At 44.7% G+C, this 19,187-nt stretch overlaps 3 protein-coding genes across 3 annotated transcripts; 2 read left to right on the top strand and 1 right to left on the bottom strand.

Annotated features, from left to right (window-relative positions):
* Positions 1-1,423: 1,423 nt before the first annotated feature.
* Positions 1,424-8,816, bottom strand: LOC115206239 (cullin-5-like). The gene is made up of 19 exons (XM_029772969.1): positions 8,741-8,816; positions 7,712-7,821; positions 7,505-7,604; positions 7,123-7,299; positions 6,840-6,981; positions 6,563-6,708; positions 6,366-6,446; positions 6,164-6,257; positions 5,933-6,063; positions 5,558-5,665; positions 5,240-5,304; positions 4,766-4,898; positions 4,329-4,460; positions 4,119-4,242; positions 3,740-3,915; positions 3,417-3,578; positions 3,157-3,275; positions 2,566-2,689; positions 1,424-2,365 (listed from the first exon to the last, which is right to left on the bottom strand). Exons 1-19 carry the CDS (start codon positions 8,762-8,764, stop codon positions 2,171-2,173), a joined length of 2,343 nt encoding a protein of 780 aa, XP_029628829.1. The 5' UTR covers positions 8,765-8,816; the 3' UTR covers positions 1,424-2,170.
* An 839-nt stretch (positions 8,817-9,655) lies between these two features.
* On the top strand, positions 9,656-14,164 carry LOC115206240 (solute carrier family 35 member F2). Its single transcript, XM_029772970.1, has 8 exons — positions 9,656-9,849; positions 10,272-10,447; positions 10,634-10,761; positions 11,388-11,547; positions 11,695-11,851; positions 11,968-12,020; positions 13,152-13,306; positions 13,729-14,164. Exons 1-8 carry the CDS (start codon positions 9,734-9,736, stop codon positions 13,963-13,965), a joined length of 1,182 nt encoding a protein of 393 aa, XP_029628830.1. The 5' UTR covers positions 9,656-9,733; the 3' UTR covers positions 13,966-14,164.
* Positions 14,165-14,333: 169 nt separating this feature from the next.
* On the top strand, positions 14,334-19,145 carry kbtbd3 (kelch repeat and BTB (POZ) domain containing 3). Its single transcript, XM_029772968.1, has 10 exons — positions 14,334-14,757; positions 15,607-15,865; positions 15,944-16,109; positions 16,347-16,529; positions 16,917-17,090; positions 17,194-17,484; positions 17,609-17,851; positions 17,932-18,004; positions 18,147-18,364; positions 18,609-19,145. The coding sequence occupies exons 2-10, from the start codon at positions 15,621-15,623 to the stop codon at positions 18,882-18,884; spliced, it is 1,869 nt and encodes a 622-aa protein (XP_029628828.1). The 5' UTR covers positions 14,334-14,757; positions 15,607-15,620; the 3' UTR covers positions 18,885-19,145.
* Positions 19,146-19,187: the final 42 nt, after the last annotated feature.

Genomic DNA, 19,187 nt, shown 5'->3' with positions numbered 1-19,187 from the left:
CACACATTACATTACCTGATAGAATAAACAATGAACTATTTTGGCAATAGTCAGTGTGTGTGTACATGTGTTTCTCATAGGTGTCCTCCACTGTAGAACGGTGGACTATACAGTACTGGGTAGATATGTAGTGTGTATGAATGGAGCATGGTAGGATGAAGTAAAGCCATGGCATCATGCCCAAACAATTCATAACTGCTAACTCCCAAGTAACGTTACCCTCGTATGTCAATCACTTTGTCTTGAGGTGTCTAAATTAATTCCAATGTGGTTGCATTCAATTCAGAGTGATAGAAAATTGCTACCTAGCCTGCATCCCAAATAGCACCATATTCCCTACATAGTGCACAACTTTTGAGTAGAGGCCTATGGGTCCTGGTCAAAACTAGTGCACTATATAGGGAATAGGGTGCGCAATTTCATTTCCCACACTATAACATTATCCCAATGCCAATAGTAAAACGCAAACAAAAAAAAAAGAGTCAAAGAGGGATAGTGTTATTAAGTCGTCTCATACATTTCATCATGTAACATTAATAAGTGGCTATGTACACCTAGTATCCCGCTACAGACCGGACCTATTTATCAAACACTAGCATACAATCTCATACAAACAAACCACATTGATACAAATTAAATAAATAAACAAGTCAACAACACACGGCCCCAACACTTTCCTAGTTCTTCCATCCTCACCCCTCCCTACTCCCCACTTATATACTGCAACACACAATCTTCTGTAAAAGGTGGTGGGTAGGGTACATTAATAGCAACACTGCAGTGCCATTGCTTTAGCAACATGACCTCTCACCACAGGAAGTGCTCCAGCAGTTGGGGCTCTCTAGATATTGCACTGGAGGGATTTTACTATTCTATATATAGGGAGAATATAAACTACTTGTTCCTATATAGGAAACAAATGACTTTTCCCTTTATAGGGAATTTAAAACTACTTTTTGCCCCCAAAAGTATTTATTTATATTTTTTAAATGTAACCTTTATTTAACTAGGCAAGTCACTTAAGAACAAATTCTTATTTACAATGACGGCCTAGGAACAGTGGGTTAACTGCCTTGTTCAGGGGCAGAACGACAGATTTGATCCAGCAACCTTACGGTTACTGGCCCAGCGCACTAACCACTAGGCTACCTGCCACCCTAATACAGTACCTAGGGAATATGGTGGCATTTGGGAAGAAACCTGGGTCATGAACAGTCATGACACCCGCTCATGGTCTGACAACAATACACCTGTCATGTCCTGCACTGGCTATGGGTGGGGGAGAAAGAAGAGGAGAGGTATAGGAGAATCAAAGATCGCTAGAGAGCTTTGTGACTTCGATCGATTGGACGACGCTGTGCAGCATTTACAAACGATACACACAACAACAACACACAAGTTTTCACAAAAATAAAGATGAGCATTGAGAAGGAGAATGAAAGTGATATATAAAACCATTCAGACACACTGACCTACAAGATAGGAAACAGAAAAGTGATGATGTTCTCGTTTGTTCTCACCCTACGACTGGCTGCTACGTGATAAGCCATGACCCTCTCTGAGGGATGTGGCAGTTGGGGGGGTGGAGCTGGAGGGAAAAGTGACACACACACACGTGACGGGACCTCAGATGATTACAAGACTTCCACAGAGCAGCAAGCTGTCAAGGTGCAGACACACACACACACACACACACACACACACACACACACACACACACACACACACACACAGTACATTTGGCAAAATACACTCCTCTCAATGTCCACTCCATAATGATAGACTACTAGTCCATTAGTCCTCCTGTCTGTCTGTCTGTCTCTGTGCGGACTGCGTAAGGAGGGTAAGGCAGGGAGAGTTTGTTTATTTAATAACGTTACTACTGTGATACTGAGACTGTCAGTCAGCCCCACTGTACTCCTCCTCCTGGCCCCCAGGTGGCGCCACAGTCTGAAGACTACACCATCTATCTCAAACAACTAACTGGCCTGCCCCTCCCCTCCCCCCTCCGGCCGCAGAGAGACATCCTCCTTCCTCTTCTTCTGAAACAACCACTGCTCCCTCCCTCTTCTTCCTGTGTTTCCTCTTCCTCCTGCAGCAGTGAGGATCCAGCCAGGTCAAGCAGTAGGTAGGTAGGTAAGTAGGTGGTTCCAGTCCAGGTAAGTGGGTTCTATGCCATATAGATAAAGGTGTTGATGTCAGTCTCGTCCCGTTTGATGTATTTGTGTTCGATGAGCCACTCGATCTGTTCCTTAATCATCTTCTTCTGGGGCAAGAACATGTTCTTAAGGATCTCTACCAGCTCTGTCTGTAGCTGGGCGTTACTGATCCTCTTCCTCATCTTCATAATCTGGATGATGGCCTCCTGGAGAGGGGTGGGTGGGTCAAACAACGTACAGCATTATATCTTTACTCAACGTTGCGCCACACATTCAACTGGTATGGTTATGATTTTCACTCTAGGCTTACAGGCTGGAAGGAAGTAGTGCGCCATTTAAGTCTGGGGGAAAAAAAGTGCTAAAACTTCAGGTTCCTCAAGTTGTACCTTTAAATGTGTAACATTACCTGGGTTCTTAATATTCTCAGCTGGACAATGCCCTCGTTCTCCTCCTCTCTCATTCGCTCCGTGGTCAGCTGCAATCGACCAATCAGATTAATCTTGCCTCTTTTCTGGACCTTGGAGTTTTTACTAAGAAACAGAGACTAAAGAACTCAATATCTCATCAGAAATCACACCTTAAACTGCTCCGCAACATTCCATCCGGGTCCTCAGTAGGAAATCATGACAATATAGCTTTCATCAACATTCAAACTTCCCCAAAATGAATGATGAGTTAGAATACATACAGTTACATTAACTAAATAGAACATTAATCAACATGGTAAGCCAACAGAGGTTGCAGTGAGGTGCAAATAAGGTTGCAAAACGCCCATCTTTCCCAAAATCCCAGGTTTTGCACAAATTCCAGAGATTCCTGGAATCAGGATGGAAAAAGCAAGAAAATATGGAATGCTTCAATTAGTCATTTTTTGAAAACGTGGGAATTTGTGGCAAGTTACCAGAATTTTGTAACGCTAGGTACATTCAATGCCTTTATTTAGCTCTGGGGGCTAACACTGTGTTGTGTGTTCAAAGCTAGTGTTGTCGCTACGTACATGAGAGAAAAGTCCTGGTTGACGTAGAACAGGGTGCTGTCTGTGAAGTCTTTAGGGGAGGAGACTGAAGGCTCATAGGACAACACCTGTCTCTTCAGCTTAGGAAATGCTACCAGAGACTAGAGACAGAGAAGAGACAGCAGAGAGAGGGAAAGAAAGAGGTCATTTGTTTGTTCTCTGTCTCTTCTTTGTGTATGAACTGCGTTTATATTGGGATGTGTGCTTTAATTTTTCAATCCCAGAGAGTGTGTGTGTGTTACCCAGAGTGTGCGTCGTAGCTCAGCATCAGGCAGCTCGGTAGCCAATTTAAGGTTCTCAAAGCTGATTCGCTCCCGCGGCCGCTGGTTCCAGGCGAATAGCACAGCCAGCTGAAAGGTCGTGACCTCAAGGTCATAATGACCCATTTCATTCTTGAAGGTGATCTAAACATACACGCATGCACACACACGCACGGGGAGAGGAGGGAGATTACTATTCCGTTGGACATGAGGTGATAGTCGTTTTTCCACGGATTATGTGAGTGTGTGTGCACCGTGTCTGTCTCTCTCTTTCTCTCTGTGTGTGTGTGTGTCTTCCCACTCACGATGCCATTGGACATGAGGTGGTGCCAGTGTAGTTTCCTCCCGCTGTGGTTCCTCTTGTAGAAGTCTTCTACCTCTGGGATCAGATCCTCCAGCTCAGTAGGCAGAGATACAAACACCTTCTCACTGCTCCTCGACCACGCCCCCGCATTCAGGATCTTTATATTCACACTGTCAGCTGGAGAGAGAGAGAGAGATAAAAGGATCGGGGAGAGAGACAAACAGAGAGAGGAAAGAGAGAGAGACAAACAGAGAGAGACAGAGTATTAGTGCATTACTATGGTACACCAGCAGGAAGAGTATGGAGGCTGTGGTTAATAATCACACAAGCTCAAGCCATAGGTCTGTGTGTTGTTACCTCGTAGAGCGAGTGTGCGTTACCTGGTAGAGCCAGCTTGTTGTGTTTGTGCATCTCCTTGAAGACCTGGTTGAGATCGTCCGATACTTTAATGTCCTGGAACATCCTGGCCAGCTTATTCACATAGTCTGCAGGCATCCCCACCTCCTACAAACACACACGACCCAGGGGAAAAAACACAATCAAAAGGGGGTATAGAGAGAGAGAAAGAGTCTGTGTGTGTGTGTTTTTACCCTGAGCCACTCCACCATGTTCTCTTCTATCTCGCTGTCGGCTGAGATGTCCAGGATCAGTCTTCTGGTCAGGTGGGCTTTATGGTACCTCATAAACACATCCTTATTCTGAACATACTTCAACACCAGCAACTGGGGGGGGGGGGGGGGAGAAGAGAGAAAGAACACATCCTTATTCTGGACATACTTCAATACCAGCAACTAGAGAGAGGAGGGAGGGAGAGAAAACACATCCTTATTCTGAACATACTTCAACACCAGCAGCTAGAAGAGTTCGGGATGAACAGGATAGAAGACTACGGCTGCATCCTAATTCTACACCCTTCTCGTCATGGATTTCACAACAGCCAATGTTTACACCAATCCAATGCTTTAAATCCATGACTAAGCGTTTGAGAATGGGGGCTCATTCTACAGTACTAGGGTAGAGTCTTCACCACTTCTTTGAGTTTGAGTTCTATCTCCTCTGAGGTGAGTTTCTTGCTCAAGGTGGTTTTCCTCAGCAGCATGTCACAGTAGTTAGCTAGCAGCTCTGGACACTTCGACTCTGGCTGGGTTTTCAGACCTACCCTGTAGAGAGACACACATATGAATAGTACACATAGAAATATAATTACTAAAACAGGCATCTACATTCAAGTCAATGGAGGCATCCCGATTCTTCACCCTTTCTCCGAAGTCTACACGTGCACACTTTCTTGCGTGAATTTGACAATAATGGAAACTACCTCCAGCCAATTGTTCCACAAATCATATGCTTTTAAATCCATGATGGGGAGTGTGAAAATGCACCCTCAGGAAAAGGGTGGAGAATCGGGATGCAGCTAAAGTTCCGTGATGGGTGGACCAGCAGACATACTGACCCATAACCAAGGAATATAATATAAACATAAAACCCAGGTTTGTCTTACCCTTTCTGTTTGAGGGGCAGCTCCAGTTTAAAGATGGTGGCATCGTTCACTACAGCTTTGTAGGCCTGGAGAGAAACACAGAACTGTCAAACCTCCCGCTCTCCTCTCTTTTTTTCTCCTCCTCCGTCCATCCCCACCCCCCTTTTCTCTCCATCTGCTCCATTCACCATCTTTTCTCTCGCTGCATGTCTCTCCCTCTCATCTCACTTTTTTTCTCCTCCGTCCATCCCTTCTCCTCCCCATCCCTTTTCTCTCTGCTCCTCCATTCAGTCTCCTCTCTTCACCCCCTTTTCTCTCGCTGTGTGTGTGTGTGTGTACCTTGTCTCTGGCAGTGAGGAATCGAGGGTCGTCCTGAAAAGCCTCCTTCACCAGTTTACTGAAACGGTTAAACAACATCAGCAGCTGCTCCACGTACTTCTCAGAGTCCTACACACACAGGAATAAGAAGACAAACATACAGATATACTAGCTGATTTTGAGTGTGTACATGTTTTACTATACTATTTTTTACTAGTACCAGAAGTCCTCACAAGAATAGTAACCAACTCAAATTCAGAGAAGTGAGAACATTTTAGGCATATGAGTTAGGGTTAGGATTAAAATTAGGGTTAAGGATTTTGAATGGGAATCAATTGTTGGTCGCCAAAAAGTCCTCACAAGTATAGTAAGACAGATCTGTGTGTGTGTACATACAGAAGTGATAGTCTCTGCAGCAGCCACCATATCAGCCAGCCCAGCGTTCATGATGTGATCCTCCAGGTCTTTCAGCATGGGCTCTATCCCACTAGGAACCTTATCCATCAGGGAAAACATCAGGTGGAGCTCTGAATGGGGAAGGACATTAACGTCACACAAAGAAGGACCCTCTTCTACAACCGGTCCCAAGGCTGGTGGGTAAAAGTAGTAATGTAACGTGTTACTCACTGTCTGTCTCGTTGCGTTTGATCATGCCGGGACATTCGGCCAGGATGGTTTCTTTAAACGACGTCACCAGAGCGTTCACACAACATTCCATCAGCTGGAGAGAGACATTAGAGACTAACATTGATCTACCTCATCTGTTGACTGTGAATATGAGTTTAAACCAGTCTATACAGACTCATGGGTAAACAGTCTGTCTACTCACTGCTTGGACAGAGTTACATTCACGACGAGTCTCGAGGTATCGAACTGCCCTCTTCTCCTCTTCCCTTAGCTTTGTGTCTGCCTGCAAGACACACACGATCAGTGAATGTATACACACTCACTGAGAAATTGTCACAACAACACACGGACACGCACTCTCTCCAACACACACAGAGAGAGAGAGAGAGCAGTCCTTACATATTTCATGTAGTTCTGGACTCCATTCTGCTGTAGGTATGATGGGGCCTGTGTTCTGTAAAACCTCTCAGTTGAGTCCAGGTAGGCCTTCTCAAAGTTATCTCTGTAGATCTGGAGCTTGTCTTCAGGGTTAGAGCACAGGTTGACTACACACACACACACACACACACACACACACACACACACACACACACACACAGTCAACACACCATGCTTCACAAAAACTTGCCATATAAAATATGTGGATGTTTTGCCACTCAGTGTGTATATGTCCTACCGTATGATTCTCGTACTCCTATAACCAGCTGGGAGTCAAATGCCTCTCCCAGCCTCTCAGCGTGAACCAGCTTCATAGCACTGTCCTGAAGACGGCTTTTTATGTTGGAGAAGATCGACTCGTTCCATGTGTCCAACATCAACTAGAAGAGAAGCCGAGGGGGATAGAGAGAGGAAAAGAGAGAGAGTGAGTAAGCAGGATGAGACAATTGATGCATACTATCAAAAAGAAGAGCATTGTCCATCTCTCCCCTCTCTCTTCCTCCTCTCCCCACTCTCATCACCTTGCGTACGATGCTGTCCTCAACGTTAGACTTCTTGTTGCTGCCCTGCTTCCCCATCAGTGTGATCTCCAGCTGACAGAACGGTTTGGGAAGGATGTCACACTGTGTGAAGAACTTCCGCCACTCCACAATGTAGGCCTTCAGTAACGCTGTGTCATCCTGGTGACTCAACACACGCTGCCATGGAAACACAGGTCAGAGGTATGTTGCATAGGTAGAGGTCAGGAGTTTAAGGGTAGCCTCTTGCCTGCAACTGTCATCACTGTACTGGAAAGGGGTGTGTGTGTACGCATGCATGTGTGTGTGAACAGCACATTCCAAACTCAAATGTGATTTCAACCCTTACCAAAATCCATCCCCTGTAACCCAGAGTCCCACTTACATTCTGAGCTTGTTTGATGAAGTCTAGGATGTCTTCTTTGAGGGCCTGGTGGATCTTAGCTGGGCCCTTATCATCCCACAGACACACAGCATGGACGTCTCTGCAACACACAATAATAAGCATAGGGTTTTTGTGTGTGTCTGCGGTGCAGCAGGTGTGTCTGCTTTGCAGTTTTTGGTGTGGTGTGATGCAGTGTGTGTGTCTTACGAGAAGAGGTCAAACCACTGCTGCTTGGTGACAGACTCCTGTCTCAGCAGCTTGAGAACGATGGGCCTCATCAGGTCCCACTTGTCCTCAAACTGCAAGGAGCCTTTATTCTGGAGAGAGATGATGCTACTGTTACTACTCAGGGTCGTATTCATTAGTGCACACTGTCGAAAATGTTTTGCAACAGAAAATGAAAACAAGTGTTTATTTTTGGACAATTTCAAGTAGACATCTGTTTGCTTCTGTTTCGTGCCATATGAATATGACCCTGTACTCACTACTCTCCACCACACTACCCAGTACATAGAACCATTCATTCTGGATAGAGCCCGAGAACGAACACAGTTCATACTTACTAACCCATTACTCAGTAACTTGCTACTGCCTGACGCTGTTCAGAATGAACGCATGTTTAATTGTTTTTTTTATTCTATTATTTTAAAACATAACGTTACAATGGTCCAGTTCGCTAAAATAAAACCTGCTTCAACTAAAACCTTAGCTACAGACTACATTGTCAACAGTGTAGTTGCACCCTACTCTGATCAATCTGTAACAGTCAAGACTGTAATATGTACAGTTAGTTAGCTAGCTAGTAACACTAAACGTTATTGTGCTAGAGAGCTGTCAAACGGAACTATTGTTAGCTTGCCAATTCAGCTGATTGTTCCACCACCTGGACAAGCCTGCTGCATATTCTCTTACAGTTTGATTTGGACAGTTACTACAATGAACTGTGTATGATATTACTGATGAACTGTCAATTTAAAATACGAAATGTTATGCCGGTGACAACTGTATTGCACGTTAGCCAAATGGCTGGCTAGCTAGTCTTAGCATCCCTTGCTAGCTAACTAGCAAGAAATACATATCTGTTTCCTTAAGTGCAAAAAACCCCTGACAAACAGTGTCCGTTGTCGGGTTTATTTTTAACTCCTTCATTAACTTATTTACATCCAGACTATGGGCATCGGGGCGCTTAATTAAATCTTCAAATCCGGGTAAAATGCTGACGTGAGAGACTCTTACCTTTAACAAATTAGACGTCGCCATGTTTCCTCCAACTTCTGCCCTCCTCGCGCAATCTCGCGAGTGTGTGGTTGGAGGGGATTAGGTAATGTAGCTTCCTATTTAGCGCAATAAAAATAGACATATAGATAAAAAGGCTAGATATTTCTCCAGTTTACAGTATTGTGTCATGAAATGTTATCAGCATTTTTTATGTGCTGCCCTTTGCACTTAAGACACAGCACCAAATAGGATTTGGCAGGTGTTGGAAAATAAATACAGTAGGCCACAGTTGCCGTGGCTGGACCAGTGCTAAATTTAGCTTTTGACTTCCATGGAACCACTGAGTTTTATTACAGGTCAGTGCATGGTATGTACAGTAGCTATGTGACTTGAAGACAAGTGAGCAACATATAGAAGGGGTATGGTCCCGTGTGGCTCAGTTGGTAGAGCATGGTGTTTGCAACGTCAGGGTTGTGGGTTCGATTCCCACGGAGGACCAGTACGAAAAAAGAAAAAAATGGTATGAAATGTATGCGTTCACTACTGTAAGTCGCTCTGGATAAGAGCGTCTGCTAAATGACTAAAATGTAAAATGGATATGGACCCTGTTTGAATCCACACAGCCTTCCTCTCCAAGCCTTTCCGACAACTTTTCTTCCTTGGAGTAATTAATTACCTGGCTGAAATGAAGTAATCACTGATCTAAATACCCCACCTCCCACAGTTTCACACACCCCCACTTTGTACCACCCACTTTCATTCATATGGGCCCTGTTTGAATCCACACAGCCTTCCTCTCCTTTTATACAGACTTCCTCTCCTGTACCAGCCACTTTCATCACTACTATAACGCCTATCATCTGAAAGCACTAAGTGATCTTTGCACTTTGATTAGAGAACACTGTTAATCATTCAGCCCAGGTAGCACAGTAGAAATGAAAAAGCCCCAGTCCAGGCAGCACACAGCAGTGTATTCCCCATTCCAGTACCCCACTGTTACAGTGAGGCAACATGGCTGAGAAAGACCCAGAGGGGATTATAGCTACAGATCCCAGCGACAATGATGATAGAAAATGCCTTATTATCCGGAAGCTTCTGAAGTTCAACCCTAAAGAAGTGTTTACGTGGTGAGTCTGTGGGGAGAGAAAACTCAACTAGAAAGAGAGAGATAGATGTTATATCAGTGATTATATGGATCCCATATGGCACCCTATCCTTTATATAGTGCACTACTTTTAACCAGCTCCCTATGGGCTCTGGTCGAAACTAGAGCACTATATAGGGATGAGGTGCCATTTGGGACACATAGTGACGTAGTGGAGGTCTTTCAATGTCCAAGAATGTGTCCACTGTCCAGTAGCCTAGTCTGAGTTGTGTATGTCCCTGGCAGCTAGCATACAGTAGCCTGGATGGAGTTGTGTTGAAACCCTAATGAAGGCTATAGGGCCAAAGCATGTTGCTTTTACCAATAAAGACGCAGCTTAATCAATGTCCACTGTCTTCCAAGAGTTGCTGAATTTCCTCTTCACGTATACCTTTGTCCTAACAGGCAGCTGGTGAAGACAGTTGCTATGGGTCAGGGTTTGGCTGCTCTCATCTGCGGCACAGCAGTAACATCCCAGTACCTGGCTTCAGACTACCACGTGGACGCGCCCATGCTTCAGAGCTTTATGAGCTACACACTGCTCTGCCTCACCTACACCACAGCTCTGCTGTTCAGAACAGGTACACACACACACTCTCAGGCACACCAATGTTCTGCTTTGAAGAACAGGTAGTCTCTCTCTCTCACACACACACATCACCCCAGGGTGCTCCTCGTCAGAATATTACATCTGTCAACTCTATAAAATGTTCTAATTGTGTAGCAGTGCAATAACCTCCAGGCTACCTTCTCCTAACGTACTGTAGGGGATGGCAATATGTTTCCGATTTTAAAGAAGAGGTGGTGGAAGTATCTCCTAGTAGGCTTGGTGGACGTCGAGGCTAACTACACAGTGGTTAAAGCTTACCAGTACACTACACTCACCAGTATACAGGTCAGAACTACGAGAGGGTGTGTGTGTGTATGTCTTTATGTTTTTGTGTGTGCACGAGCTTGCGTGCCTGCCTGCGGGTCTGTGTGTATGCGTGCGTGTGTGCTGAGTTATGTCCATGGCAAATCAAATCAAATGTTATTGGTCACATACACATGGTTAGCAGATGTTATTGCAAGTGTAGCGAAATGCTTGTGCTTCTAGTTCCGACAGTGCAGCAATATCTAACATGTAATCTAACAATTCCACAATAACTATCTAATACACACAAATCTAACTAAAGGAATGGAATAAGAATATATACATTTAAATATATGGATGAGCAATGATAGAGCGGCATAGGCAAGATGCAGTAGATGGTATAAAATACAGTATATACATATGAGATGAGTAATGCAAGATCTGTAAACATTATTAAAGTGACTAGTGATCCATTTATTAAAGTGGCCAATGATTTCAAGGCTGTATGTAGGCAGCAGCCTCTCTGTTTTAGTGATTGCTGTTTAACAGTCTGATGGCATTGAGATAGAAGCTGTTTTTCAGTGTCTCGTTCCCAGCGTTGATGCACTTGTACTGACCTCGCCTTCTGGATGTACGTGACTATTCTGGTGTGTCTCTCTGTCTTCCAGCTGCTGGACTGTTTTGTGATCCCTGTGTTGATGATACTGTCCTGCTGGTTCCTGAAGACGTGCTACAGACCAGTCCACTACGTCTCTGTGTGTGTCTGTCTGCTGGGGGTGGGGGCCATGGTGGGAGCTGACCTACTGGCTGGACGAGACCTGGGATCCAGTAAGAACCCACTCCATTCATTAATTCATTCATTTAATCTCTGTTCATATCATAATAAATAGTACCATATTGACCTCATCTCTTTCCTCATCCTCCTCTTCTATCTCTCTCCTCTCCTGCCTCTATCCTTTCCTCCCTCTCTCCTAGCCTCAGATGTTCTGCTTGGTGATGGCTTGGTCCTGCTCAGTGCCAGTCTATATGCTGTGTCTAACGTGTGTCAGGAGTACACCGTCAAACACCTCAGCAGAGTGGAGTTCCTAGGCATGGTCGGCCTGTTCGGCACACTCATCAGTGGCATACAGCTGTAAGTGTCTGTGTGTGCGTGCATGTGTATCTGCATGTGGATGTGTGTGCATGTTCGGGGAGAAGGTAGTAGAATGGGTATGTGGTTGATTTGAGTGATCTGCTGTGTTGCTACAGGGGCGTTCTGGAGCATAACAATGTGGCAAACATCCAATGGGACTGGAGAATCGGTTAGTACCACATAAAATAAAATATACAGGTAACTGCCAAAATTAAGGAAACACTTTAGTAAATTAGGGATTCAAAGTATATTGAAAGCAGGTGCTTCTACACAGGTGTGGCTCCTACGTTAATTAAGCAATTACCGTCCCATCATGCTTAAGGTCATGTATAAAAATACAGTTTCCCATTATTTTGGCTACCATGGCTAGAAGAAGAGATCTCAGTGACTTTGAAAGAGGGGTCTCAAAGGAGCATAGGGGGTTTAAAGGGTGTGTACGTCTCAGTCACCAAATCTCAATCCAATTGAACACTTATGGGAGATTCTGGAGCGGCACCCAACACAGCATTTTCCAACAACAAAGCAACAAATTATGGAATTTCTCATGGAAGAATGGTGTCGTATCCCTCCTATATAGTTCCAGATGTTTGTAGAATATATTCTAAGGCGCACTGAAGCTGTTGTGGCAGCTCGTAGTGGCTCAATGTCCTATTAAGACACTTTATGTTAGTGTTTCCTTTATTTTGTCAGTTACCTGTATATTTGTTGATATTTTGTATGTTTTTTTATTGAACAGATAGGACAGTGTAAAAGAAGGAAAGTAAGGAGAGGGTTTGTTACAAAGTAGCTGTGGGTCTGGGATTCGGTAGTGTTAACCACTAGACCACCCCAGGCCACCGGTTATTACCTCTCTCTTAGGATTACAGAAGTAGTGGTGGCAAGGGTACACAGAGTACAGAATGCATGCTGTGTCAGCTTGCAGAAGTACAGTTTCCACAGCTCTTTGCTGCTCTTTATCTTGTGTTTTATGGGAGCTGCAACAGTTGATCTTCCTTGTTTATAATCATTTTTGCCCTGTATAATGTCTGTGTTTTTCTGTTCAGGCCTATTGTTCTCTGACTATGCCCAGTGTATGAGTAGAAGATATTAGTACTTTGTTGATTCCAAATTGGGAAATTGTTTTATCACCACAAGCATCATCAACGATTACACAGACAAGGATCAATAATATTCAGATATGAACACATAATAAAATATTAAAAAGACAGATGCACATTAGGAGCAATAAGAAAAAAATATTAGAAATGCTGTTGTCTGCCAACAATGTTCGTTTTATCATGTATAATTATTCTCTCCCCAGGCCTGCTGTTTGCTGGCTATGCCCTGTGTATGTACACCCTGTACAGCTGTATGCCCGTAGTGGTCAAGAAGACCAGTGCTACAGCAGTCAACCTCTCCCTGCTCACTGCAGACCTCCTCAGCCTCTTCTGTGGCCTGTTTCTCTTTCAATACACGGTTAGTACAGACACACTGCACACACACTGGGGATAGTAGGTACAGTAGGTTGAGCCATTTGACAGTTCAGTTACTGATTGTGTTTCTGAATAGATAAAGAGATTAGTTAATAAATGATTTGATGACTCCAATGATGGATGATAGATTGATTGATTGCTGCAGTACTATGTCTGTACTCACTGTAATCTCTTTCAAACTAGTCTAATCTAATCCCTGGGAGATCAAGGAGGCAGTAGTGATAAGAACAGAAACAGAGATAGCAGGATCCATCCCACTAGAGCTGTCCTGATCACAGGACACAGCTGTCCTTATTTTAAAACATCTTAGTCCTGAAGAGAAATCCCATGGTCACCGTGACCCTGTTCAGTGTGTTGATGACTGTTAATGTGTAATCTCATATAGCTCATCTGGTGTGGGTGTAGTTCTCAGGTCTGTATATGGTGTCTCTGGTGATCATCCTGGTGGGCTTCATCGCATTCAACGCCGTGGCAACGACCCCAGACCCTACAGACCCCATCGCCCCCTCCGTGGGCAGGGAGGAGGGCGGTTACGACAACCCTGATGATGTCATCGAAGAGGGTGAACACACAGGGGTGTCATGGAATCAGAGAACACAGAATGAGGAAGTACCGGCAGGGGGACGGATTACCAAGATGTGATCTGATCTACTAGACGAGCACTTCCCAACAGTCTATAGCTGTTACACTCCTTGTTTCCTTTCTTTCATTTGTACCATTCTAACAAATCTACAGATTCACAGGTGTATATATGTACAGTATAGGTGTGTTTTATTAGTTGTAATATTTGTCCACTAGTTGACTTGGCAGGGAGAATAATAAATGTTTTAATCCACATTCATTGTGGGGTGTGTCAAGTTAATGAGTGAGTCTTCATTGATATCAAACCTGGTTGGAGCATAAACCCAATTAAGCAAAATATTTTCACATAAAGAATATTATATGCAGGGCTCAATGCGTGCAACATTACCTAATTAAATTATTATTATTTGAGACAACAAAACAAAAAACACAATCGAAGAATGGGTCCCTCGTTTTTTAATGAAGACAGTTGAAATACTTGATACTGAAATCTTTGGAATGAGGTCGCACGTTGAGTATTTACACGTCATGTCCTCGCGTTGCTTCGCTCTTCCGGTAGGCAGAGAGCTGTCCGTGGTGCTGAAACCGTTATTAGCACGCGCACAACATTGTTTACAAACATCGGATCTGATCAGCTCATCAAATCTAAGGACAGAACGTTTGTTTTTCCCGAGCTACTGCTAGTCAAATACTTTATTATAAACAGTTAGCGAACTAATAGTCTGCTTTGGGATTCACTCTATATATGATACTAAACGAGGCACGGAAGCAATGCTACTGAACTGCTTGGGACAAATAATAATTTACCTGTAGACACCTCCGTGCGTTTACAGACAGTTGAGATATAATAAGGTAGACTGCATGCAAATGTTTTTCTTACCCCTCTCCCTCTGTCAATCATCCATCTCTTTCCCTGACTCCTAAACGGTCTAACCAGCTCCACAGTAATGATCGATAGACAGACTACTAGGCTATAGAGCTTGCACAGGCCCCATATGGAAAATAATCATAAATCAAATAAGAATATTGTAAAGCAGAAGAACATTATTTGTACAAACATCTAAGAAGTAATCTAACAAGGATCTGGTAAAATGTATGTTTTTCCTTATATGTCAGTGCTGTATTTGTATATGTGTTAACTTATATGCCTTATATGACATACACAATTGAATACATTATTGTGGTGCATTTCCTAAAAAGATATGGTAAGATATATTTGAGACAAAATATATGAATTATGTTCAGAGAATGTAACCTCTACAAAATAAATGTTTTCTTATAGGTTTCACATTGTTTTTTATAAGTCAACATATAAAAACCATGACAATTACTATGAGAAAAATAAAGTATTTGCATATAAATGTTCAAGTATGAGTTTCCATGGTTAAGGCTGGGCAGAACCTCCTACTGAACGGTTGATTTATCTACAGCTATGCCTTTGGTCTCCCATCCAGGGTTTTAACCAAACCCAGGCCTAATTAGCTTTGATATTTATCACTGACTACTACTAATGTGCCATCGTGAGAATGATTGTTGCGAGATCTCCACTTAATAACTAAATAGAGTCACTGCTGCTATCAGTCATTTGTCCTCCCCTCCTCCTCCTGTTCTCATCTTCTCTCACTCAGTTGATGCCCTTAGTTTGCATAATATACAACCTTAGAAAATAAAACTGATAAAGTTTTCCTGATTCTGTCCCAGACTCTGGAGCGATCATGGACCCACGGTCTGAGGGATCCGATCCCCGGTCCGAGGGAACTGACTATGTTCCCAACGGTATTCCCTATGTTCCGGAGCACAGGTCTGAGCTGTGTGTGTCAGAGGCTCACAGCCAGCAGCTACTGGGTATGCTCAGATCGTTCAGAGAGCGAGGCCTACTGTTTGACTTCACTATAACAGTCCAGGACCAGACCTTCCCCTGTCACCGCTGTGTCCTGGCAGCCTGCAGCGACTTCTTCAGGTTGGTGTGTGTGTGTGTGGGTTTGTGTGTGCATGCATCTGTGCGTGTGTGTGCGCTCTAAAGGTTCTCTGTCTGCAGGGCCATGTTTGAGTTGGACATGCGTGAGTGTGGTGATAGGATGGTAACCCTGGGTAACCAGTCCCCAGAAGCTGTGCGCTGCTTCCTGGACTTCTGTTACTCTGGAGAGATGGTCGTCACCCACGAAAACGTAGACATGCTGTTCCAGCTCGCCTCTTTCCTACAGGTACACTACATCAGTAACCCTTACCCTAACCCAAATGGCACCCTACCCTATGCCCTACATAGTGCACTATTTTTGACCAAAGCCCTATGGACCATGGTCAAAAGTAGTGCACTATCAATGGAAGGGGGTGCCATTTGGAACAAACGCTAGATCTGGGTCAGATGCATACTGTATGTCAAATCCATTCAGAAACTTGAGAGGTGATGTTGATTTATTGACCAGTGTTCCATTTCCCAGGTGTCTGTGCTCTTCAGAGCATGCAGTGACTTCCTGATCGGAACCCTGGAGCTCTCCAACTGCCTGATGCTATTGGCCCTCGCCGAGGGATACGGCTCCGCCTCCCTCCTCCAGCAGGCCAATGAGTTTGTAGTTCAGAACTTCCACGACCTCTCAATGACTCCAGACTTCCTGGATATGCCGGTGAGGAGCCACTCTGATAAGTTTCCATTGTCATTCATTGAGACTCATGAAAAGACGTTTGTGCATTGAAATAAAAGGGCCCTAGCACACCTGATTCAACATATCAGCTCATCATCAAGTTGAATTAGGTGTGTTAGTGCTAAGGTAAATACAGCCCTCTGTGTCCCCAGGACCAGGATTGGGAAACAGTGAAGTAGATAGTTACTCACTTTAGCTTTTGAGAAAGTCACTATCATAATGCTCCCTGAAGTTTCCACTCTGTCACTCCCCCAATCCCTTTTCTTCCTGAAGTGTGCATGGGTCCACTCCCCCTGAAGGATTTAAAAGCATTGGATTGCTTTTAAATACTAACATTGGGAAACACTGATCTACTTCCTGTCCTCCCAGTTGGGCGTGCTCGAGGTATGTCTGGGGTCGGACAGTCTGAGCGTGCCCAGTGAGGAGGTGGCGGTGAGGTCATCCCTGAGGTGGACAAGTCACGACCTCCAGACCAGACAGAGGCTGTTGCCACGGCTACTAGCACTGCTACGGCTACATCACGTGCCCACACACACCCTGCAGGTACACACACGCAGGATCAGGCGCAGGCATGCACCCCCCCACACACACACGCGTATGCATGATTATTTTTACCAGTCAAAATGTGTTGTGTATGTGTGTTCAGGCCCTGGCCCGGACTGAGAATCTCCTCTCAGGGGACCAGCTCTGTGTTAGTCTGGTCAGTGATGCAGTGAGTAGACAGACACAGCTCAGTGGTCTACTGCCAGACGCCAGACCAGCCACCACACAGTCTTACATCTACATCCACAAGACAGAGGAGAATGGAGAGATACACCACAGCTTCTGTTACTGCCTGGACACAGACCAATGGAGAGAGCTACCTCAGGGCCAGGGGGAGGGTTTTAGTATGACCCCTGACCCCTCAGGCTCTTCCCTCACCAGCTACGCCGAGAAGGTATATAAACCCACACACACATGCACACACACACACACAGGCAGTAACACATAGTGGAGTGGTACAACTGAATTTACGCTTCGATCAACTATCATTATTTTATATCTCCTCTCCTCTCTTTAAGTTGTTTGTGACAGGTGGTTGTCGGGGCAACTGTTGCCGCACGGTGCGTCTTCACGTGGCAGAGCCGTTCCATGATGCGACAGCAGAGGTTTGGTGCTACTGCCCAGTCACACACACCTGCACCCCTGCCCCGGACATGGGGAAACCCCGTACCATGCACACAGCCGTCACCACCCTGGACAGACTGTATGTGCTAGGAGGGAGGACCAGAGGAGAAAGGGAGGGGGCTCCTAGCCTAATGGAGGTGAGAATGAAGATGATGATGATGATGATGATAATTATGATGGTTCTGATGATGATGATGATGATGATGATTGTCTGTAGGTGGAGTACTACGACCCCCTGGCCAAAACCTGGACCTCCGTCAGTCCTCTGCCCACTGCTATCTACTACCCAGGTACGGAACACACACACACACAGAGAGAAACATACATACACAAATCCACAGAGACACACAGACACCCACACACAAATATAGAAACCCCCACACACATACACACACATACCTCTAACCCTCCCTGTGGCCTCGTATTACCCAGAAGCCAGTACGTGCGGCAGCATCATCTACACATTGGGTTCGTCAGTGGAGATATCGGACTCCTTCAACCCTTCGCTGGACTGTTTCCTGCGCTACGACGCTGTTTCTGACCAGTGGAGCCACCTGGTGGCAGAGTTTGGTCAGTTTTTCCACGCCACCCTGGTCAAGGCTGTGTCCGTCAACAACACTCTACACCTCTGTGACTTGTCTACGTATAAGGTGACTGACTTGTTGATTGACTGGTTGATTGATTGATTATTTGATTGATTGATGTCTCCATCTATAAGTCTTTTTATATTTCTTCCTCCTTCATTTAATCAGGCAGGTCCTATTGACATAGATACAATATATGGGGACTTTGTCATTAAAACAAACTTGACAACTATTCTACGAAACACCAACTCACCACACCTGACCAGTCTGAGTCCTGTGTTCTGTGTTCTGTGTTCTGTGTTCTGTCCAGGTGTACAGTTTCTGTCCAGAGACTTGCGTGTGGCAAGGGGAGGGGTCGTTCGAGTGTGCCGGGTTCAACGCAGGCTCCGTGGGCGTGGCCAACCGAATCTACATCCTGGGAGGAGACTACTCACCTGATGAGATCACTGACGAAGTCCAAGTGTACCACAGTGGGCGGGGCCAGTGGGAGGAAGTGACACCAATGCCACGCCCCCTGACAGAGTTTCACTGTCAGGTCATCAGCTTCAACAGATACAGAGACCCCTGGGGAGGAAGGGACACGTAACACACACACACACACACACACACACTACCTGGGGACTAAAAGCTGCATCAATGAAATAAATTATGTTTTGTCATACCTCAAGTATTTATTAGTTTTATCACATTTTATGTTATATATTTATTTATAAACTGGGTGGTCGAGCCCTGAATGCTGATTGTCTGACAGCCGTGGCATATCAGACCTTATACCATGGATATTCCAAAACATGTATTTTTACTGCTCTAATTACATTGCTAACCAGTTTATAATAGTGATAAGGCACCTCAGGGGTTTGTGGTATATGGCCAATATACCACGGCTAAG

The sequence above is a fragment of the Salmo trutta genome, chromosome 13, assembly GCF_901001165.1.
Source record: "Salmo trutta chromosome 13, fSalTru1.1, whole genome shotgun sequence".
NCBI classification, from domain to species: domain Eukaryota; kingdom Metazoa; phylum Chordata; class Actinopteri; order Salmoniformes; family Salmonidae; genus Salmo; species Salmo trutta.
This window is presented reverse-complemented; position numbering and strand designations above follow the sequence as displayed.

Bases quoted from the DNA above. Each gene is read 5' to 3' on its own strand.
- LOC115206240 (XM_029772970.1), top strand. From the start codon at position 9,734: ATGGCTGAGAAAGACCCAGAGGGGATTATAGCTACAGATCCCAGCGAC. The intron at 9,850-10,271 runs GTGAGTCTGTGG...TTGTCCTAACAG, and splicing joins CCTAAAGAAGTGTTTACGTG to GCAGCTGGTGAAGACAGTTG. The intron at 11,548-11,694 runs GTAAGAACCCAC...CCTCTCTCCTAG, and splicing joins TGGACGAGACCTGGGATCCA to CCTCAGATGTTCTGCTTGGT.
- LOC115206239 (XM_029772969.1), bottom strand. From the start codon at position 8,764: ATGGCGACGTCTAATTTGTTAAAG. The intron at 7,822-8,740 runs GTAAGAGTCTCT...ATCTCTCTCCAG, and splicing joins CGACGTCTAATTTGTTAAAG to AATAAAGGCTCCTTGCAGTT. The intron at 5,666-5,932 runs GTATGTACACAC...CTGTGTGTGTAG, and splicing joins CTGCAGAGACTATCACTTCT to GACTCTGAGAAGTACGTGGA.
- kbtbd3 (XM_029772968.1), top strand. From the start codon at position 15,621: ATGGACCCACGGTCTGAGGGATCCGATCCCCGGTCCGAGGGAACTGAC. The intron at 17,852-17,931 runs GTGAGAATGAAG...GATTGTCTGTAG, and splicing joins GGGCTCCTAGCCTAATGGAG to GTGGAGTACTACGACCCCCT. The intron at 18,005-18,146 runs GTACGGAACACA...CGTATTACCCAG, and splicing joins CACTGCTATCTACTACCCAG to AAGCCAGTACGTGCGGCAGC.